General features: G+C 48.7%; 1 protein-coding gene across 3 annotated transcripts in view; it reads right to left on the bottom strand.

The window, feature by feature from the left end:
• Nucleotides 1–23,149, bottom strand: part of STIM1 (stromal interaction molecule 1) — a 105,642-nt gene that overhangs the window by 42,255 nt on the left and 40,238 nt on the right. For 2 of the 3 annotated variants that reach the window (XM_059815934.1, XM_059815924.1), the window contains exons 2-5: nt 22,615–22,748; nt 12,095–12,209; nt 7,063–7,174; nt 5,758–5,873 (exon numbers count right to left, since the gene is read on the bottom strand). In XM_059815934.1, the coding sequence (XP_059671917.1) occupies nt 5,758–5,873; nt 7,063–7,174; nt 12,095–12,209; nt 22,615–22,748 (477 nt within the window). The remainder of the gene's footprint in view (nt 1–5,757; nt 5,874–7,062; nt 7,175–12,094; nt 12,210–22,614; nt 22,749–23,149) is intronic. The other variant, XM_059815943.1, reaches the window with a different exon arrangement.

The raw sequence follows: 23,149 nt of genomic DNA on the forward strand, positions 1-23,149 counted from the left end.
GGTGTTCTGGCATAACATACCTTTTTCTGGGATAGTTCTTGTCAAGCACAGGCCACCCACAGAAGAGCTCAGGTGGGCTGCCCTGCCCTGCAGCAATTATTCTTGCCAGACCCAGGCTCCCTGCACGGCGCAGGTCAGAAGAACCGGGGGACGTTCAGCTCTCTGACCTGCTGCTGCAATCACTGTCCAAAGACCTACGTCAAGCAGAAAAAGACGGCCTTTTTCACGTGTAACGTCCGTCCGTCACCGCTGCCTGTGCAAGGAGGGATGGGATCGGTCTCTCCCATCGCGGCTGGCATCGGTTTCTCCCTCTGACTGCTTGCCAAGGCTTGTGCTCCTACAAGTGCGTACCGGCTGCCAGTGGAGTGACCCGTCAGGGTGTTGTATTGCCAAGGTAACACAGGATAATCTTTCTACTCTCAATTTTCTTACTGCTTTTTAACTTGTCGTACCAGAACTTTGTGTTATTTTAGCTAATTAGCCCCTGTATCTAACACCCTGTGACAGAGACCAACTGTACAGAGAGGCTCCAGGGCGGAGGTTTTATAGCCAAAGCTCAGATTGTTTGTGTCCAGTTTATTGCAACTTAAATCACGCTGCACTTCTCCCTCGCCTGCACACGGGCTGGCACAGCCTGTTCTCCCTGCTCACGTGTGGCCTCTTCTGCTCTGCTGCTCCTGCGCCGCTTCACCCTTTCGCTCCCAGCAACCGCGACTGGGCAAAGCTGGGCACATGTTACGCTTGCAAAAGCTGCAGGAAAAAGCAACATACACCAGGGAAACTGATTTCTGTATCTTTTCTCCTTTTCATTTTAGGTGAAAGAAGGAAGAGTGGACACAATTTTGCCAAAGACAGTAGTTGTTACGCATTGACTGCAAGACTACTAATGTCACGTCAGGTTTCCAGCACTGCCTTTGTTTTATGTTTTAAAGAAGAAAGGTAAAAAGCTGTAGGATAGTAAAAACTTAACAGTAACTTCAGGTGCCTTAAGCAAAAGAGTCCCACCATGAAAGATACAAATTCAAAGCCTCAATTTTTAAGCAGAAAGTTTCACAAAGTTTTACTTTGGGAATAGAACCAGGATGGATTATTAGAAAATCAGCAATTTTACAGCAACTTTCATAGCCATCGCTCAAATGAGATAAAATCTACATACTCAGTAAATTCTATACTGGTTATTTACATTCAACTTGAAATATCAGAAAAACCACACATAGGAATTACTAATTTTTTAATTTCCCTATGTGAATTAATCGGATCAGTGACGCCGCCCTCCTCGTTCACTAGCAAACGTTTTCAGACACAAGACAGGGAAGAACAACCACCTCAGGGTACAGCTGTGGGACAGGCACCGTTCCCTCTCAAGCCGGCCTGCTGGCAGCTGCTGTAAGCATGAGCCTAAAACCAAATACAAAAATGCCTCCATTCTTAAAAAACCCAAGCCAAGCTAACGGCTCGATACATTCCCCTGGCAGCACCTATGACTCTTCTGTCTGTATCGAGCCCCAGTCCTTTCTCGAGTACTTGAAATCCTTTTTTTTCGCTAGTGGACCCACAAGATAATTATGTAAAGACACTTCCATAAACGTGCTGATTTTCACTGGCAGTAGGACGCCGTAAGACCAGCCACATTTCCCTGTTGCCCCTCTCTTGGCTTTTCAGGTTCAGAGCTATTGCTTCTTAAGCAGTACCCAAACCTAAAGCCCAGCTCATTCACCAGGTGCTGCTGGCACACGGACTGAGAAAACTATACGATAATGCTAACGGACCCTAGGAAGTCTATTAATGGGACAGAGCTGCTTTTCTGTCTAGGTGCAGGTAATCTAAACACAATCCAGTTAACTGTAAATATTTAAAGTGGATGGTAAATCTCACAGTGATAAATTAATCTGGTATTTGGTTAAGAAATTCTATTGCTTTAAACAAATAATGATTCAGCGGATCTCAAAGTACTTGTCAAATATGCTTTTAATTATAATAAAGGGAAACAAACAGGCTATGCTGGAAGCTACACCGAAGGAAGCATGGCTTCATCCACCCCGGAGAGTGGGCACCAAGGAATAAATGCTTGATGAAAAGCAAAAATGGTTTGTTCAGAAACCCATGACAAATGCCACCTCCTGTCTGGGAAACGTCTCCTTTTCCACGCACCCGGTCCTCGTGCTTCTGTTAATTCCCGCACAGACATTCAATAAATAAGGGGTAACGCTCAGGATGACAGCTAACGATGACCACAAACGAGAAGGGCTGGGGGAACAGCAGAGACTCCCTGTCCCACAGCGCTGCAGGACCCACGCAGACAGCTCAGTATAGTACGGGAGGCACCGCGGTGCACCAAAACCAGGGCGACGGGCATCAGGGTGCCCGGCTGGTCCCCGGGGGCTGAGGCCGAGGGGTGCAGTGCTCCCCCATGCCAGGCAAGCCCCCCCTGCTCTCTGCTCCCCCCAGTAGAGCCCAGGGCAGGTACTGGTCAGGCAGTGGCTTGGCAAACCGCCACGGCTCATGCCCAGCTGTGAAACAAACTACATCTGGTGGACTTCTGTCCTGGGAAGAGGAGCCACGGAAACGTCTCCTGAAATCCCACGGGCAACATAACGGTCTCACTTTGTTGGCCTTTGGAGAGGTGGCCAGGAGAAGTCACCAGGATGGATCACTCAGTGCACAGCATTTTGTCCATCTTCTAACCCCAAATGGTACCACAGTGGTGCCTTGAACCATCTGCGAGGAGACAAACATCTCTCTCTCCATCACTTGAGAGTTATAAAGAATCAAAATTTAAATTCACTTTTCACCAAAAATATCTATTGTTTTGAATTTTCCTGCTTGTTTCCTTAAATTCCCCTCTCCTGTTTCACCTGAAGTTGTGATATTTTGTGCTGGATAAATTTCTGAACCGCAGGAACAGGACACCAAGGGGACACAGACACAGAAGCAGCAATCATTTCGTCTTGCTTCGATTATAATTTTACCATACTCCTCCGCACTTGGATTAATTACAGAGCTGCAACCCCGCAAGTGAGCAGACCTGTCTGAAGTAGGAAACGGCATGTCTGGAGCCTGGTGTAGGAAATCAGACCTCGTGGGACTACAGGAATCTACTGAGCAGCACGGAAACTGGCCAGGTGCCCCACTCAACTACCTGGTGCTTGCTGAAGCCTCTCCAACAAATTACAGGAGACATCAGAGAACAAGCTCTCCAGCCCCAGGATGGGAAAAAGCTTCACCCAGCTTCATGTGGCAGTGAGGAACCATACCTTGGTACGTGTGCTCTAATCCCCACCGACAACGAGATGTCTCTGGTTTATGAATCTGCAGGAAGCAGTCATGGTGCTCCAATCTAAGCTGATTTTATTTTAATGCTTTTATACCTGCGGTGAATAGAAAGTATCTTCAAGAGAGAAGAAAAACCCTTGTCAAGAGAGAAGACAAACCCTTGAAATCCTGCACCTGTGAGCCACATCCCACTGCCAGCAGCTTCCCTCTCTCAACAGCAGAGATGACAGGAGACCACCTCTGCTGACCATGTGAAAAGAACCGTAACAGGAATGTATCTGAAACCACTAAATCTATCACTGCGCGAACGCTGCTTCTGCAGCTTGAAAGGTCACCGAGTACTTCCCGAAACTGCTGATAGCTAATGGCTGTTGAAAACTGCTGTTTCGCAATCCATTCCTTAAGGAATCAGTTTTATATAAACAACTTGTCATCATACACTGCAGTATGAACTGGAGACAAATCCATTCAGTTACACAGCAAATAGCAAATATTACCTTCTAAAAAGTGTTAAATCTCTACATCAGCTAAAAAGTTAAAGCTTATTTCTTCTATTCACATACCCGATATGTACGCAGATCGCAAAATCGGTAACAAACCCTTACTGATCTGCAGCAACCTGATGAAGATGGTTCACTGCAGGCTTTCATCTGCGTGACCGGAGGAGGTTCATGTTCCTGTGCCACGACAGCCGCATGGCAAAACGGAATACCTCAAACACGGAGAATGGCCATTAATCTCAAACCATTACAAGTAATTTACTTTGCCACCTACAGAGCATCTAAGCAAAATTCCTCCTCCAAGCTCTGACGTTGCTGTTGGGAATCAATATAATTTTAAACCTTGGAAGGGGAAGCACAGGAGTTACTGGGCTTGAGCCTTTGTCAGGTGAGCAGCGATAGCAGGCACTTGCCCACAACGTCTCCGCCAGCCCTGTGCAATGCCACCGACCGACTGAAAACCTTTGCTTGTAACACGGGCCAAGTATAAATAAAAAAGCAAACTGTGCCTGAATGAATATATGCTTTTTAATAATTGGAAGCAAAAATGGCTGATCGTATAACCTAGGCTTCTAATTCATTTAGCTTATATCTCTGCCAAGCCTCATAAATTTCACTTGGTTTACTCTGCGCAGCCAGTTTTCCCAGGATTTGCCTCACTGCACCTTTTCTCAGGAATTTGGACACAGATTGAAAACAAGAAAAAAGCCTGTACTAACAGTTGGATTTAAAAAAAAAAAAAAAACAAAAACAAAAAAAAAAACAAAAAAAGAGAGAGAGAAATAATGGAAGTGCCTTATCCCTTCCCACTGGCCAAGTGCTGGGCAGCCCAGAGAGGGAAAGCTGGAGAAAAGCCAAAAAACCTGAACATCTCCATTAGTTTGTTAGCACAGTCATGTCCCGCAGAGTAAAGGTACATCCTATCTGCTAGTCCAGCAGAAGACAGTAGCAGATGCTTAAAAAAAACATGTAAAGAACAGAGGAAGCACAAAGTGGTATTTTCGATGGCGTAAACCTCTAGCTGCCAGCAATCCAAGCTGTGGGAGTTCCTGGGCCAGAATTTGTGCCCAGACTACTGCATTTGCACCACGGTGAGAAAGTAGCCCTTCGCATTCGTTTTAAACCTCTGCACAGGGGACACAAGACAACTAAAAGGGAGAGGGGAGCACTGCGTAGGAGGGCTCAAATTGTGTAAAGGCAACACAGTCTGCCTCAAAAATCCCTCTCCTCTGCATGATGCCGAGCAGAAACAGGCCCTGATCAAGCAAGGTTTCTGTTCACCTCACAAAAGCATCCAAAGCTCATAAGACATGAGTAAGAGAGAGAGAGACAAAAGTATCTTTAATAAAGAGACAGTAGACATGAGCCAGACTGAATGAATGCAAAAGGAGCACCCCGAGCAGCGCCAAGATAAGCATCAGAGGGCTTCGAGATCGCGCCAACAGATGCCTATAATCAGCATCAAAGGAACTCAGTCCCTCGTTCTCATCCATCCTAAATGCCTTCCCATCCAGCCCACATTGCTCTTTCCCTCCTCCAGAGGCGGGTAATCTGCAGCCTGACTCACCGAGGGAGCCCCGGGTGCCCCCGGCAGCAGCTTCTTCCCTCCGAGCAGGCTGCCCTCTGACAGATCCCCTTCGGGGCAGCTGCAAACCTCACCAGCACCACAACGAAAGGACAGGAAGGTTTTACCCTGAGGACACGGGAGATGCCAGCAGGACAGTGGGTCCCCACCCCGCGAGCAGCCCGTCAGAGATGGAAACGCAAGCCCAGCAGGCAGGATGCCTCCGGGCTACAGAGCTGCTCCGATAAATCCAGAGGCAACCTGTTCCTCTTCCAGGGGAACTGCACCAGGGATGATTTACCTAGGCAAGGCTGCGCAGGGCAAAGTTTGGTTCGCACAGATCTATCGTCGCTGTTCAATACTGAGCAGACACAGATCCTCTTGACGAACAGCCAAAGGACTTTGAATTTTGGTACTTACAGAGAGGAGGCCCAAACAGCACCGTGTCCAGAGCTTTCAGCTGCAGCTTCTGCCTGTGGCTTCGATCTGTCATTTTCAGAACACTTCCCATCATGGTAACGTTGTTCACTGCTAGCCTGTAAAAAAAAAATTATAAAATAAAGAAGTAGGCTTGGTCATATCCATCTGGATTAATAACCGACCAAAAATTAGTAACATGGAGATTACAGGAGGAGAAATGCAATGAGCAGGACCTGAAAGCTCCCTGCTTAGGCTATCAGGACAAAAGAAATCCTTCAAATATTGTCATCTCTGATATAGGATATCACTACGAAAGAGTTAAGCAGCAGTGTCTTTGGCTTCACTTGGAGAGAGAAGGATAAAGCAAGGCCACGCCTATTTCATTAATCCTGACAACCTAAGTTACTGATTTCTTATCAAAACCGATCTTCTAGTGTTCTACCAATCACTAACATTTTTTTAAATTAAATCTATACTGCTAGCCTTTGACATCTTATTTCATAGACCACAAGGCCATACTTCTCACTTTGAAGAAATGTGGGCACACCGTGTACTGCCTCAAAAACCTTATTTTGTTCCCAGTTAATCCCTCCTTCGCAGTCGGTTTACAGGCCCCTTTTCAGTGACAATAACCTTTACTCAAAAAGCTGCACTGAGCTTTTTCAAACCTGTTATGAGCCAACTCACAGCCAGTGTTTCTCTTAAGGAATGCAAGGCTTCGAAGTCTCCTTTGCTGGAGCATCAAAGGGCACGAATTAGCATCAGCACATACCAGTGCTGGGTGGTGCAGAGATACATAACTAGTAGCCCTTGAACTGGGAACTTAAACGCTGCTTAGGTGCAACCCAGAAAGCGAAGATGCTCCTTTGCTGAGGACGATGAACAACAACAGAGAAGCTCCATGACTGGGCTGGGGTTATGAAGGAAGGCTGTGGCAGAGCCAGGACGTAGCCTAGGTCTGCTCTGTTCCAGGTCAGGGCTTTAGCTCTAAATATGTAGCTTCAGGCGTAGGCAGGTGAAGTCTAGCATACAAACCAGCAAGGACAGTATTGATGACCACACAGTTCGGACTGCAGCCTCTCCTTTCACCCACAGCAGATGCACGCTCGCTTACGGCTAAATCACTCCCAGCAGAGAGGACTACAGAAAAGCTGAAGCCTCTAAACGTAACCGAAGCGGAACAGGAATTGGACTTGGCTATGCACGCGCCGAGGAATTGCACATGATGGTATGAGCCGCCTCAGATCTGTTTTTCTCCCTGGCACACATCCCAGAGGAACACAAGACAATGCAGTGAGCACTGACCTGGGCATGGCATGTCCACTCAGCTGCAATTTTCTGAAGGTCTCTTCGTACTGTGGCAGCTCTACGTAGGTAATGAGCCACTGAACCACCTCGTCAACTGTCCAGTTATACACTGTAGGAGAGGCAGAAAGCAAGCAAGCAGCTTAATATTTTTACTAAGCAACTAAAATCATCAAGCCAGCAACAACAGCATAACTTCACCAGACATACCTCATCCTATCACCTTCAGCAAAGGAAAAATATCTGCAGAGTTTAAACTCATTCTTATTAAGTATGCAGGGAGCTGGGGCGGGGACATTAAATCCTGTGACTATTAGCCAAGAAATAAACCCCCTGGGATACTCCAGGCAATCCTGCAGGTCCTCAGCCTCTACCTGGTCGCTTGTGTGATTATTTTTGCTAGTCTGTTCTATATACGATGGGCTACTACACGCTTAGCCTCAACAGACACCACCACACCGTGCATAAGGACTGGTGCTTTCCTAACAGCAGCCTCTGACAACAAACGTTTCATGGTGGTTGATTTTACACTGTGCTTCCAGCTCACGAATGAAAAACAGGCAACGGGGCCATCAGATAAAGGAGCAGCCTCAGACAGTGCTGGCGCAGGTGATGCTTCTCCGGCAGCCTTTTGCAACGTCACCAAAAGGGCCCGAGGCCGAGATCCTCCGAGAGGCAACACCCAAAGTGCTGGCAGATGATAAGTGAAATCACTTCGTTTTCTATCATCCAAGCGACGCTGCTGACTCCAAACTCCCAAGAAAGCACGTTCATCCTCACCACACGCCCAAACCCCTGAAACACGCTCTGAAAGCCTCACCCCCTCCTCCAGACCCATGGACCGTGTGGGTATCAATGTAAAAAAAGTGCAGATGGAGAAATGCTGTAAGAAAATGGTTGTAAACAGCTTGAGAATGCGATTTGCAGGAGGAGGTGGAGCGGGTGCAGCAGCCCCAGTGAACCAGGTGAACTCTTCTCCCTAACTGCCTCACCCGTGGATTTGTGGATTATTTTTGGAGCTGACACACAGCTCCAAAGCCACAGGTAAGGAAACTTTGGAAATGAAGCTTCTGCCTTTGCCCCTTAGTTTTGCTGTATTTACAGCAATGGTATGAAGGCAAAGAAAACGATGCAACAGATTTTTTTTCACAGGACAGAGCGGGGTTTGCAATGCTTTAATTTATCAACTTCTGTCTTTGCGTAGCATGGGCTGAGCTCTTGCGGCATTTACCCAGCCTCCAGCAACCCGGAGTGCTGTTCTGGACATCACCCACTGCTGACGGTCACCACCTCGCACGCTTTTGGCTCAACACCCGTCAGTCCCTCTCTCTCACACCCTTTCTAACAGCCAAGTGGAGAAAAGGCCCGTTTACTGCTGGCTCCGGGGGCTGCACCGCTGCCGAGTTCAGAGCTGTGCAGCCACTTCTTAAATGTCAACAATGAGTTGTCCCACAAATATGAGAAACATCTTCCAGCTCGCTCCAGCGAGCTAAACGCCTTTGACAGAAAGATGACAGAGCGGACAGGACGAGAGCCAAGCGCTGAGCAAAGGGGAGCAAGACTTGAAAAGAAGGTGTCACCTCCACGTAGGCTTGCACGATGACTCCCAGATGCAGGTTAGCAAATGCAAAGCCAGCAACTGCCCTCGCTTAAGGAAACTCCCTACAGCTAATGGTCGCTGGCCCACAAACTGCCGGAAACCAATTTCTGTGGCCACAAGCAAGACATTAAAAACTTATTTCTGTGGCCACAAGCAAGATGCTAAAGCTGAAGCGGGCAGGGGAAGCCCGGGTCCCTGGGTGGTGGCACTGCCAGAGCCCAGGCGCAGCGGGACAGCAGCGCTGCAGGGCACGAGGCCGCACAGCCCGGCCACCGCAGCCGGCCGTCAGAGACCACCGAGCGCCCGCCAGCCCAGTGTGAAGTGCCAGAGCTTCTAACCCCTCCCAGGGGGGTCTCGAGGAGTTATCAGAGACCACCTCAAAAATGTTTTCTAAAAACCTCAAGACATAAAAAATGATGCTAACCCAGGCAGAGGTCCTACTGCGGAAGAACCGAGCGCAGAGGGTGGCCACGCTCAGGGCTTCACCACCCCTGAGACAAAGCGCTACGAGGATCAGCCCTCCCGCTGACGCATCCCCACTTAAAGTCCTCGGCACAGCGCACGGTGCGCCCAGCGGGACCAGGCCCTGGGCAACCTGCTCTTACCGGACCTGCTTCCAGCTGGGGGGGCGGCCCATGGTGGCACGGGGGTGCCTGCCTGCGCAGGAGCGGTGGGCACCGCTGCCTCCCGCCACCCGCAGCACCCCCAGGCCTGGCAGGGCTCCCCCCCTCCCGCCGGGGCTCGTCCCACGAGGCCCCTCCACGTCCCCACGCCATGCCAACAGCCGTGCCCCCACGCCAACAGCCGCCTCTCGGCCTCGCACGGCAGTCCCCGCGCAGCCCGGCCCTGCCAGGCCCCGGGGTCCTCTGACGTCCTTGGTTTCCTGCACTCTTTTTGGCCTTACGTATCCAGAGGTCTTTATTGTGGGAAGAATTCGCCGAGAAACAAGCTGACAGCGTCAGGCAGCGCGCTCCAGTCCAAAGATGAGCAGCTGCCCTGCCTCCTTGCTGCGACGATCTCATCTGCTACTTCAAAAAATTCGGTAGAGCCATGCTTACCAAGGGCCTTTCCTATCAAATCCAATCTCCTGTAAGAGCATCGCAGCCTTTATGTTTTTGGATAATTAGGGGGCAGAAACAGCTTTTTAGCTTATGCATATGACCAGGAACAACAGCAATAGCAGGCAGGAAAAGCACTCTGCTTGAAAACAGATGAAACGGGCATAGGTGCCCCGGGCACCCGTCAGAAATGAGCATAGGTGCCCCAGGCACCCGTCCCCGTCAGACCTCCGGTGCCCTTTCAAAGCTGCTTTTCACACCCACATGAAGGAGCAGACCTCTTCTACGAGCCTGATTCTACTAGTTTTACGACTCAAGTTCAAATGCCAAGATTAGGCTCCACATGAGACCACCCTTTAGAAACTAGTAACTTATTTTATCAGCTAGATATACAGAATGACAAGAAGGGAAAACAAGAGTGGTAACTAAATCCAGCACAAGGAAAACCGTTATGCCACAGCAGCTCTACCCAGAGACATGGCAGGTCCCATGTGTGTCAGAAGCAGGGAAAGAGCAAAAGCAGCTCAGCAATTAAGGGACCCAGGGAGCATCACAGGATGTTCTCCTCCATCCCTTAATGAGTCTACCCTTTCCCAGCCGACATTAAAATATACTTCAGGCAAAGCCATCTGTAAACAGCCGTACAACAGAATAAATATTTCTTACAGGAGGCTTCCCTTGAACACAGGAGACAAAGCGACTCGTTAGCTTCATCCCGACTTGAAAGTGGTTGGGACACGAATTTTCAACACGTGGCTGCCCATCTTCACGGGGCGGAGAGTCTGCTCCTGGATAAACAACTCCAGGATCATGCGCAGAACCACCGTGTTTTCAAACCGCCTTTCAAATGCTATACCTAAGCATTCGTTTAGTCCTCCTGGGATTGCGAGGGACTAAAACATTACTTACAGCTGTATCTACACAGCACTTTGAAAACACTGAGCACATCCTACCCCCAAGTAATTTAAAGGCTAAGACAGAAAAATCAAATACAAACAGAACAGGACACAAATGAGAAACTGAAATCTTTACAGTTCATGAATTGATCAGAAGACTAAATTCCAATTTTTCAAGTGATGGGGGTTGATAAGATTACCTGATCTTGGAGGACAGAGGGAAGGGAAAAGAGTGTAAGGGAAGGGAAGAGCAGCAATCAAAAGTAGTGGAAAGGAAGATGTTCCAGGTCTTGATTGAGAGCAACGTGACGACTAGCGTACTGAGAGAAAAGGAAAAGCACAAGAGGAGAAGTAAAGGGCAGCCATTGGCAGAAACGGTCCGTGCCACGGATCACAAAAAGACCCAATATGCCAATGTGATCTGCATCAACACACCACTCTCAATGCAACAGGTAAATCAAAATGCATCATACAGTCAACACTACACCGATGGTTTGCAGAAGTGCATCTTCCTACTATGCCCTGCCCCACATTTTCATTTTCAAGGCACTGAAGATTTTTCCTGTTAGTACGACTGGCCGTAAGATAATATACCATTCTGTAATGAAGCCCAAAATTTGAGAATAAAAAGCTTCTTAACCAGAAAGAAGAAAGAAAAATCAGGTTTATGATCTCTCAAAAAAAAAAAAAATTCCAAAATTCTGGTCGAGGAGAAAGTAGAATTGAAATTGTGCCTTTTCCTGACCACCTCGGACACCCTCTGGATGCCTGGAACAGCCCAGGGCATGGGGCACCCCGCAGGCAGCAGCCAGGGAAGCACTAGCAAACTTAAAAGTTTCTTTCAAGATTCAGAAGTTTCAGGAAGTTTCCCACCAGCGACTGAACTTCCACCACCTCCCTGGCTTAAATTGCTGTGATGAATAATACCACTTCTTAACAGCTTGCGGCTTATTTCTACATTGAATGTATTTATGTTATGTACACTTCTAGTTTTAGGACTTGATTCTACCTTTGTTTCACTAGACTAAGGAGCTTTTCAGGTTCAGCAAATTTCTTCTAAGGAAAACACGATCTGTAGGAAAACTCCCACGCAGCTCTATTGAATATTTAGGATGCTATTACCCCATGAAAGTACCATCTGAAACTGGGTATTTGAAGGAGAACCTGGAATAGGACAGTATTTGGCTCTATTTTAATACACTTTTATAAGGGCAGAGAAATGAAACAACAATTTATACTTTTATGGCCATACTCGGATGCCAGCATTAACAGTTGGGAAGGACCATGACCAATGAAATCCTGGAAGGCCCCCCCCGAAAAAGGAAGCTGGAAGAGTACTTGCCAAGGCAGCAAAAGCAGCAGCAGCATGTTTTTCCTGGGAGGTACACACACACACTGATGACAAGGTTATACGAAGTGTTTATCGCTTTTATGGCAAGGGGGTGGAGTGTTTCATTTTGCTTGTTTGTCTTTTTTACCTTCAGATGTCTTCCAGGCCTTCCAGAGATCTTCCACGCTAATGAGCTTGTCTTCTCCATGGAAGGTGCTGTGCTTGACTGTTGGGTCATGATAATTCAAGTCCTCCCTCAAGAACTAGGAGAAGAATAAAGAGCGGAATTATTCTTTGATTCATCTTTTAGAGAGACAAGGAAAATTAAAAAAAAAAATCTTTTACCTGCCTTTCTTACTATTACATCCACAGATTGTCACATAACAGTTTCTATGGCAAAGTCCTAGTAAGTCTGAGATGCAGCATCTCTGATCTTTTAATCTCTGATCGAAACTACGTCATCTCCCTAGTTCACGGAATCACAGAGTGGTTTGGGCTGGAAGGGACCTTTAAAGGTCATCTAGTCCAACCCCCCTGCCGTGGGCAGGGACATCTTTCAATAGACCAAGTTTCTCAAAGCCCATCCAACCTGACCTTAAACACTTCCAATGATGGGGCATCCACAATTTCTCTGGGCAACCAGTTCCAGTGTCTCACCTCCCTCATCGCAAGAAATTTCTTCCTTATGTCCTTGCAGCAGAGCTGTCCTCTCCTTGCAGCAGAGCTGTTCCAGCCCTCTGAGCATTTTGGTGGCCCTCCTCTGGCCCCGCTCCAACAGGTCCACGCCTGTCTTGTGCTGGGGACCCCGGGGCTGGACCCAGTGCTCCGCGAGGGTCTCAGGAGAGCAGCTGACTTGCTCTAATACATAACACCATCTATGACAGACCTGCACCTTGCTTCTAGCTGAACGCATTTTTCTCTAGTTCCAGTTTCAGGATTTTATTCTGCTGCCTTTTTGCTACGTAGCAAAATTCTCAGAAAATAAGGGAGGATATAAACTGTTACGTATAATCACAGCAATGCTTTTTTTATTATTTTAGTATTATTTTAGCTTGTTATAACTTTGTTCCATTATTGCAAATATACACTTTCAGGTAGGTGTTACCATTTAACCTTTTTCACTACAAAGCCGACACTGCATGCTCAGATAAACGACAGAAGCTACTCCTTGCTCAAAGACAAGGCAAAACTTAAAATCAGGTTTTCTGGCTTTTAGCAAATCCTGAACTTCCAGACTATCCAGGAAGCAGTGGGAGGTTTGCCAGCTGAAAAGCACTTTTGCGGTTCTATAAGACCTTGTATTCGATTGCATCAAAATGTAGGTCCTCAAAATCACTCAACGCTGCCAAGTAACAGTCTCTCTTATTTTGTAGGAGTTTCTGTGTCAATGCAAATTCTACCAGGGATTACTTTATATAATTCACACATCACGCTCGCTGGTGGAAGCTCGTCTTCTGTAATATCTAGAATCAACTGAAAACGCAGCCACAGAAGAAAAGAACTGCCCTGCCCACGCTACACTCTTCTGGCAATCCGGTAAATATCTGAGCAAATGAACTTCAGGGGACTGAGAATAACTGGCAATTTTTTTTTTTTTATATATATATTAAAAATGCATACATATATATAAAGCATTAGTTAGGTATTTTTTTTTTAGTTGCTGCACAAGACTGACAGATCAAACGCAGTATGAACATTCTCTGCAGTACATCTGAAGATTTCTGTTCCTGGTAAGACAAGCCAGGAAATGTTCAGTAAATATATATATGTTAAATTAATTTTAATACAGATAGACAGAGAATAATAAGTTGATATAACCTGGGCTTTTGGGATTCCAGACTTTTCTTTGAATTACAATATCACCAAGAATTCAACTGAATGGCACAATGGAAACAATTTTACGTCAATGGAGTAAGAATCCAAAAAATTATTATTAGATTTGACCTGCACCTCAAATCAAAGCCGAAACAAATGCCATCTACAGGAGGCGAGGCATTTTCACTGTAGGCTGAGCCACTAACAAAAAATAGATACTTATATTGCCAGTATGGTCTGCAGATATATCACAATTCACTCAGGGAACACATCTGTCGTATACCATGCTCTGGTGTGTTCCCACCCTCCGCCCACCTCAGGAGAAGAGGGCCAGAAAACACCAAAGAAAAGCGAAGAAAATTCTATCAGAAAAAAAATCTAAGGGAGAGCGTGAGAAAGACTAACAAGATTTGAGACTACCTTGTATGCAGGAGAGATTCATGAGATGGGAAGTAAGCAAAGTACGTGGAAATCAAACAGAAGAAAGAGGATCACTCACATTCCAGCACCTAACATATGGAACAAAATTAAAAGATAATTTCACATTTACATCCCTGCATGCATCATGCAGTGCATGATTACCACGCAGCCTTCTTTACTACAGGGCTTTTAAGTGTGCAACAGAATGAAAAAAAAAAGTCATCTCTAGATAAGCAGATAGTATTTTAATATCAGACAGGGCAAGGAAAATATCTGTGAAAGCTTTAAGTTCCTAGGCTCTTCGCAAATCCACTGCGGATGCTACCGAGGCCACCGACAGGTACCCACAGCTTAAGCCTGGCACCTCTCTGCTCTCTTGCTTTCTAGCCCATGAAAGCTTCGGCTGTTCTTCCCATCTTGCAGACAAACGTGGGAAATGGGGAAATTCGGGCACCTTCAGCAGGGCAGCCCGCTGCCGCTCGGGTCTCCTGCCGGCGTGCCCCGTCGCAGGCAGCAGCGAGACGCCGGCAGGCAGCCGTGCCAGCCCGTGGTAGAGCGAGGTGAAGCCGTCGGCCTCCCGGCTCGTTAACTTGTGACCGAGAGGGAACGCGGCAATGTCACCCGGCGCTGCACACCGCGCGGCTGCCAACTCCCACTGGGACCGGAGGGATCAGCTGCTGCTCTGTATATTTAGCTCGGGGAGCACAGAAAGGAAAAGTGATCTCTTGCAGCTTTTCTTCAGCACACGATCACCAAAACAAACCCCCAAGGACTCTCTGGAGGGGATGGTGCTGGCTGCGGTGAGAACATCTCTATAAAGAAATGGGGAGGAGGATGCGGGATGGGGCCGTCCCCTCCTCTGACGAGCTGTTTGTGCATGGTGCAGCCTGAGAGGCTGGAGGAGCTGGGCTGCACGCACTGAAGCCCAGGGAAACCTTAAAAGCAGATCTTTCCCTTAGTATCATCTGAGGAAAAGACAAAAAAGATGAATAGTGCAAATACAGCAAGTTAGCCAAACTCTGCCTAGCACGGTCTTCGGAGGGGAAGGCTTCTGCCAGGTTGCTGGGGCCGTGCGGGCATCTCAGCTCTGCTCCTCTGACCCAAGCTAGACAACAGAGATGTTTTCAGCTGACCTGCTAGCTCTGTGTCTGGTCCGTCAGGCACTTACTGCTGCTAAACACGCTTTCTCCAACCTCCGTGTGCCGCCAACCAGCACAAATCGACGGGAATTCCTGTTGCACAGACTGTAACGCACCCGCGTCCCCAACACCAGCGGCGCTCAGGGCGCTTTCAGAGCCCACTCTTGCACATCTACTCCACGAACCACTTTAAAGGTGTATAGCTCTCTGGCTCTCATTTCTTCCCCAGTGGAGGGACTCCCCACAGATCTCCCAAACACAGGTAATTGTACTGAGCGGGCATGTGATGTTTATGCTAATACGCATATATGTAAAGTAGCCATGGGACTCCCAGATGTCCAAAACAGCAGGCGCAGGAACCACTGCACAAAAATATTGACCTAATTGCAAAGCACTAAAACGCAGCACTTCAAAGTGTTAAAGACCCTACTGATCCCATCCCTGGAGATACCCAAAACTCAAGAGTCCTGTGCAGCCGGCTCTGGGTGGCCCTGCCTGGGCAGGGGCTGGACCAGACCACCCCCAGCGCTCCCACCCTAACCACCCCCAGCGCTCCCACCCCAACCACCTCCAGCGCTCCCACCCAGACCACCCCCAGCGCTCCCACCCAGACCACCCCCAGCGCTCCCACCCCGACCACCTCCAGCGCTCCCACCCAGACCACCCCCAGCGCTCCCACCCAGACCACCTCCAGCGCTCCCACCCAGACCACCCCCAGCGCTCCCACCCAGACCACCCCCAGCGCTCCCACCCCAGACCACCTCCAGCCTCAGCCAGTCTATAAATCCACAACAACAGAAGGAAATTTAGTCATCCAGGAGTCTCACCACCAAGTTCAGAGAAAGACAAACCATGATCACACCATCCAAAAGCAACGGGAACAGAACCACCGCTACAAGCACAACCAACATGAGCTGAGATCACCGTGGGAAGACTCAGCCTGCGAATGCTGCTTGATGTCAAGATTTCTTTTATAATTTAAGGGGTTCCCGTATACAATGAGAAGGAGCAGAACCTGGGGCACACAAAAGCCAGCTGCTGCACACCCTTCCGAAATGCCCACCCATGGGAGAGCACCTCTGTGAGGGCAGTGGGGTGTCGAAGAGCAGGTCCCTGCACAGACACAGAAGGGAGCTGCAATTCTTTGGGGAGGGAGTACATCCAATCCCTGCTGAAGCCACCCACAGCTCTGACCTCCACAGCAGCCTGTGGCAGAAAAATTGCCATTTTAAGATGAAAGTACTTTTTCTTAGTGCCCTCTGCTCACGGCCGCTCTGGCCCCAGGTTTCCAGCAAGCGCTGGAGACGCCGGCAGAGACCTGCGCACTCCGAAGCAGAGGTACGCACCCCCTCCAGAAAAAACAATTACAGAACCGTTTCAGGATTATATAACCCCGTTAAACACAGGGACCTATATTTTAATTCTCTACCTGCCAAATCCCGTGACCAGTAGGCTTTTCTCTGCTCTAAAAGGGGTGGGGAGTTTTTGTTGCACGGGTTCCTTGGTTAAGATAAACTTCTTGTCTCGACGGCTGAAAGCATGCTCAAAAACGAGCAGTTCCATGAAGTGTGATTTTCTGGAGTTTTTTTTTTCCTCGTGTTTTTTAATCTGCAGAAACTCCAACTACTCACACGATTTTTGCATTTCCCCCCAAACCTTTACATCCCTCCCACATCCCGGGGTCTCATCTCTCCTGAGCACCAACTACCACCCGGGCAAGAGGCACACGCGTGCACTCACGCACCGCTGCGCATGGGCGAAGGGGCCAAAACCGACCAAGTGACTGCAGAGCTCACTGTGTATCGCTTCCCTCAGTTAGCTCACCAATTTTAGCATCTTTTCTGAGCTACCGATTTTCATTAAAGTTGTAGAAAACTTTTGATTTCAAGCCCTCTTTCCTGCTAACATGCCTGACCCCAGGCAGGGGGATCAGAGGATGAGGGGAGCCAGGGACTGATCAAGCAATAACATAAACCTTGTTTCCTTAGGAAACGAGGCTAACAGCATCCAAGAGACTCGTCAGTGTGAACTTACATCAGAGTTGCCCCTAAACAGCTGGAGCTGCCTTTGGAGTGAGCATGAAGAGCAGAAATAGATCACTAATTAGAAGATTTCCCCACGAGGGACAGTTCTTTCATTTTAATCGAGGTCACTGATGTCATCTTAAACTTCATTGAAAACTCACTTCCAGAAAGGAAAAATGCAATGATGATTTAAGGACAGCATAAAGTTGTTGGACAAAACCTCACCTATAATTAGAACATCTTAAAAATACAGTTATCGGTCTGTCTCTCCCTTTCTGCCCAGTCAGGTCTTTTAATCCAAACAAAACGTACCCGTAACTTACTCCCAGAGATAGCGAGCATCCCCTGTGCAGGCATCCTTCTGTGCTGTGCTCCGGGCGCAGAGACCACGCGCCTCCGTGACCAACGTCTGCAAGTCTCTGCTGGAGCTTGCGAACGCTTCTGGAGAACAGGTGATTAAACCCAAGCTTCAAAATTACCTCGGCCTTATCCTCAACAGAGGAAGGGTTTGGGTTTTTTTTAATTAAAGCAATTAATAGAAGATGAACAGAAAGGCAAACAGCAGAGGACTGTGGTTTTCCAGGCAACTCATCCAACTCAGCTCAATCCCTGTGCAAGGCTGACCTGTCACCAACATGTTCTGTTCTGAAACTACGTTCAGACGTTAGTTAGCTCGCTTTGTCTGTCGCAAAGCCACTCGCTAAAAAAGTAAATCCCAAGTATATAAACTAGACTAAAGAGAGACTGCTCAGAGCAACTGTTTGCGGCACGGCATTGCAAGAGCTTCCACCCCTACATCAGCACCCTCCAAATGGAGACCTCCTGAGGTCCCGTCCCACCCAAACCACCCTGTGACCCCGGAGAGGCTCCCCAGCATCCCGCAGAGCCCTGCTGCAGGGCTGCCGACAGGTCCCATTGGGTCCCCAGGCAGGGAGGTGCTCGCAGCCTCTCCCGCCGTGCCCTGCGCAGGCAGCCGGTGCTCCCCCCATCCCTGCTGCCGGGGAGGCAGGAGCACTTTGCCGTAACCCACTCCTTCCTGGGTCATCGTCTGCATCATCTTCTAAAGAGTTTATGGAAATCGAGCATACTATGCCATCCTCTACGTGCGCTCCCGAGGTGGGAGCTTCGCACACTGAAAGAAGGGTGTACGAAGATTAAATGTAAAAGGCTTAAATTTGAGCCTCTTGCATTCTTTCAAATAGTATCTCCAGCAGCTGTCCCACCACCAAAGACAGGGAGTCAAACCACGATTACAGGGTACACATGGGGGTTACAGCTGGCAACCTTGAAAGCAGAGAAACCGAGCGCTCAGGCAGTAGCTGCCTCACCAAAGAAAATTCTTGAAATACCTTTTTCAGTGGCTTCAAAGCCTTTATTGAAACTTTAATTCAATGCAACTTTAATAAAAGTTCCAAGCTTAGCAGAGGTAAAGCTTGCAACTGTACTTATAGAATCACAGAATCATTTAGGTTGGAAAAGACCTTTAAGATCATCGAGTCCAACCATAAACCTAACACTGCCAAGTCCACCAGATATAACTCGGGGTCACTACATTTCATTTTGTCAATAGGTAAACAGATATAAGTACTAATTCACTGCCAGCTGCAGAAACCTACATGTGCATGCAAGTGCTTTCCACAGAGAGCAAATCTGCACATAAAATGCATAGCACACTCGTTGAATATAAAAGGGAAACCGGGGAAAAACTACCTTCAATTCTCAGAAGAGATGCATATTTAAAATATTTACTAGGTTAAGCTGTAAACTGTGGTTTATGTTTTATTTTGCTTATTTTCTTCCACCTTGAACACAAAGATGGTTGTCACAAGTCACTTGTGAAAAGCAGCGGGCTAGCAGGAGGAGAAGAACCATCACAACCACCACAGGGATGTCCTTGTTCTCATCTACACGTCAGGCGCGCACCACCTCACTGCGATGCACGCTTCCCGGCGAGCCCCCACGAGCGGCAGCAGCTCCGCTCCCGCGGCAGGCAGAACCGAGCTCCTGCCCCCGGCCGGCAGCAGCCGTGGGGTGCCCGTGTGCCGTCGGGCCATCCCGGCTGCGCTTGGCTGATCATTCACCAGGGTCGCTGCTCCTCGGGATTTCGGCGTCCGGCGGGCTCGGTTTGACAACCGGCTGCCTTTGCCACCCTCTGGGTTTCCTCCTCCTGCCAGCAGAATCCAACACCGTGGCACGCACCGACAGCCGGAAAGCGTTTCTCATGGCAGAGCCCGGCTGTGCTTGGGGTTGGAGGGAGAAGGATGGGTTTTCCTGAGGATTATCCTATTTGTCATATCCTTACAGCAGCATTTTAATGCACAGGTGAATTATAGGAAGGAAGTCAATTAACACAGACTGTCTCAATTAGCCAAACCAAATTTTTACAAAAAACTAAACTTCCTTATATGAAAAATTCTGCATTTCTCTACTCCTTCAAACCACCCATACCCAACCATTAACAGCAGAAGTAACAGAAAAACGCTTTTTCCATTGAACAACAGAAATACCATCATCTCCTTCTTTTCTATGGAGAACCACCACCTTTTTTTGCTGGGAAGCTTGTGACAACTGCAAAATTCCCCAAAATACTATTCAGACACAATTCCTGTGCCAAAGAGCTCAGAAAGTAACACTACAGCTGACAGAAGTGGTGAAGGGCGCAGCGGCGGCTGCGGTAACCCCCGGGCAGCGCTCGGGCACCGGCGAGGGCTAACCCGCGACACGGGGGCAGGGTGCTGCGCTCCGCTTCCCCGCGGGCAGCAAATGAAGTGGATCTCAAGAAGGGAACTGGGGACCAACACGACAACGAATCCCGTTTGGATGAGCAGGGGGAGGTAACGCGTGGAGGCAAAAGCACTGCGGGCATCGGTGTCCCCTGGTAGCGGGTGGCAAAGAGTCAGAGGCAGCAAGTGGTACGGGCGGGGGGAAAGTTAACAGGAGACTGTGGGAGCAGTGGGGAGAGGGGGAACACTGTGGGAACTCCCATCAGGGACACGCGACGGTCTGATCACCGTGCTCAGCAACACCGTCCCGGCAGCTCCGCTTCTAATGAGCGGGAAGAGATAAGGCACACACCAGAAATCGGAGGAGAGCTGCTGCGACCAAGACAAGCGATGCAAGGGGCTCGGGCATGGGTCTGATCCAGCTATGAGGGGTTTGAAGACAGACCAGCAGTTGCAGCAAGGCAGTGATTCTGAAGCCTTTTAGAAAAATAAATGTTATTACTCATACAATGGCAGTATCTGTACCGTAAAATGAACTGACAGTACAAAGGCTTTGAATAGATAATACTGTTAGTGCTTGTACAATAAGCTCTCAACTAGTCCACCGAGACAGAGGGCGAGACTTGCTCAGAGAGACATAAAAACTGCTAGTTAATGCCCAACCCTAACAACATGAGGCTTATCCTCAATTTAATAACAGGCAAGTAGGATGCACCAAGTGAATCAGTTTGCCTGAGGCTACCCCAGGAGTCAATGGGAGAGGCAGAGCAGCAGCTCCAAAGCAATGCTGAGCAGAGAACTGCCTCCAGGGAAAACACCACATTTTAGGAAATGCAATTGAAAGCTTTTAATTTGTTTTAATTACTCCGTGAAGTGGGATTTAGGCAGAGGGAGCGGCACTGCAACCCAAGAACAGCCAACCAACACCGCTGGCTCCTCATAAACAGGGTGCTCAGTTCCAGGCTGCTGTGCCACGTCCCTGGAGACTGTCACCGCCCCAGAAAGCGAAGGGCCCTTGTGATGGCTGGATTTGCCCAATAAACTGAATTGCTGCATTAGTTTAGGTGGGAGATTTAACCTCCCTGGACTGCGGTTTCTTTATCTGAGAACTGGGAATAATGCACCCTGGAGAAGGGCTCATGAAGGACGGCTTGCTGTGCAGTTCTCAGGGCACAGCGCCGTGCAGGCTGTCGTATGCCTTCTGCTGGTTATCCGTGTCGGAATGGGGGAAAAGAGTCGCCTGTAGGTCCAGAAGCAGCAGGTCACAATTTCATAAACTCCCAACCCCACGCAGAGATTATATCAGGTTCTCCCGCAAGCTGTCTTTCCTGAGCCTACAAAACACGTACTGACATCTGCATCGGGCAAAGGCCCGAGGTGCGGAGGGTGCACTCAGCAGAGCTCCGCAGCACAGCACAGGCGGCTGCCAGCCCCACCATCCACCTCCGGCCGGGCGCACGCTGGGTACCGGGGTCATCAACAGCAGCGGTCTCAGCAGCTCCTGGCTCGCCTCCTTCCAGGGCCAAGAATTCAGACCATTCAACAGCCCTTGCTCCCAGCAGAGCCCAGCCTCAGTCGCTGGACGTGGACTTGGCAGTAGACCTACGCCTCCACCCTTCAAGAAACTCCTGTAGCTCCAGAGCCATGCGTCGTCCCCCTGAGCCCAGCGGCAAGGCCAGGACAGGCAGCACATCCCTAGCTGGGCAGCAGTTTTGCTGTGGATCGAGGGACTGGGAGAACTGGGATCCTGTGACTGGCAGCAGACCCCTTCACCAGTCTGCATTCTTTAACTTTCAACACTTCGACTTTCTTATTTAGATGCCAGTCTCTTTATAAGACAGAATTCCTCACCTTGAACAGAGCCTTGTAAATGAGCAACTGAGGCAACATTATAAATAACAAACAGCTTTCCCTTTTCTAGTCGTCGCTTATTTCTATTGGTGCTTACGTAAGGAAACAACAACTGTATTTCTCTTCATTGAAGTTATTAGCTAAAATCTTCAAGGCCAAGACAACAGAAAAGTGTTCCTTTTTTCAGCAGTATGCACACATGTACTGTAACTGTTTCAGCTGTGTTGGTGGAAGAACATAGTAAACACTGTAGTGTGAAGGAGACAGCAGCCAGTGTATTTGCTCAGTGGTGACAGAGAGGCTTGATCAGAATCAGATGTGTTTCCCAACCCACAATTAAAAAAGGAATGAAATAATAACAACAATCATGTAAACAGATCTTGTTGTCTTTCAGCACTGGAATAAATTGATCATACCTTCTGCATAGAAGATTAAGTGGCTAGAAACCCCCAGAACAGGAAAAGCCATAGACACTGAAGATTACAGTACTGAAATACACCTTTTAGATCAGCAACTTGGCTCAAGATGGCACATTGCTTCCTCTGCCAGATGAAGAGAAAGGCAGCCAACAGCCTAAGAGTTTCCACACCTGAATTTCAGGAACCCTGCCACATCAGCATTACCCGTAACAGAACAGCCCTCTACGAGAGCAGAGCGCTGCGTGGGAGCAGGATGGCAAAGCAGCCGAGCACTAACCTCGTCGCTCTCCTCCACGTCCACGTTGCCATTGGCATCATCGTCCATCTGCTTGTGGATGTTGCGGACGGCTTCGAAGCTGAGCTGCTCATCTTCATCGTGGCACAAGGGCTTGTCAATGCGGCAGAATTCTGCTGAGGGAAAAACACCAACGTTAGGCAGCCTGTACCAAAAACATCGCCATCGTGTTTTCTCACTAAGCTTCCTGTGTTTGAAAAGCACTCGCCGAGCACTAGAGAAAGCATCCCGGTGCTGTTATTCACAGCAGGGGTACGCGCAACAGCCAGAGTCCTACGAAATCCCTAACAGCAACAGCTAGGTCACGGCCGCAGCGAGGCTGCTCTTCTCTGGATCAAGTCCGTCAGCACTTCCACCGCCCCGGGCCTCCCAGTGCTCCGAGGGCAGGTCTCTCAGCTGGGGCTTTCTCCTGCCCGCGCGGTGTCCACGATGCCCCGCTGGCAGGGGAAGGAGAGGACTGCAGCTATATTTTTACCTCCTATTTCACGAGCTTCATTTCTCATTTGGAGATTGTTAG

The sequence above is a fragment of the Gavia stellata genome, chromosome 1 (assembly GCF_030936135.1).
Source record: "Gavia stellata isolate bGavSte3 chromosome 1, bGavSte3.hap2, whole genome shotgun sequence".
NCBI lineage: Eukaryota > Metazoa > Chordata > Aves > Gaviiformes > Gaviidae > Gavia > Gavia stellata.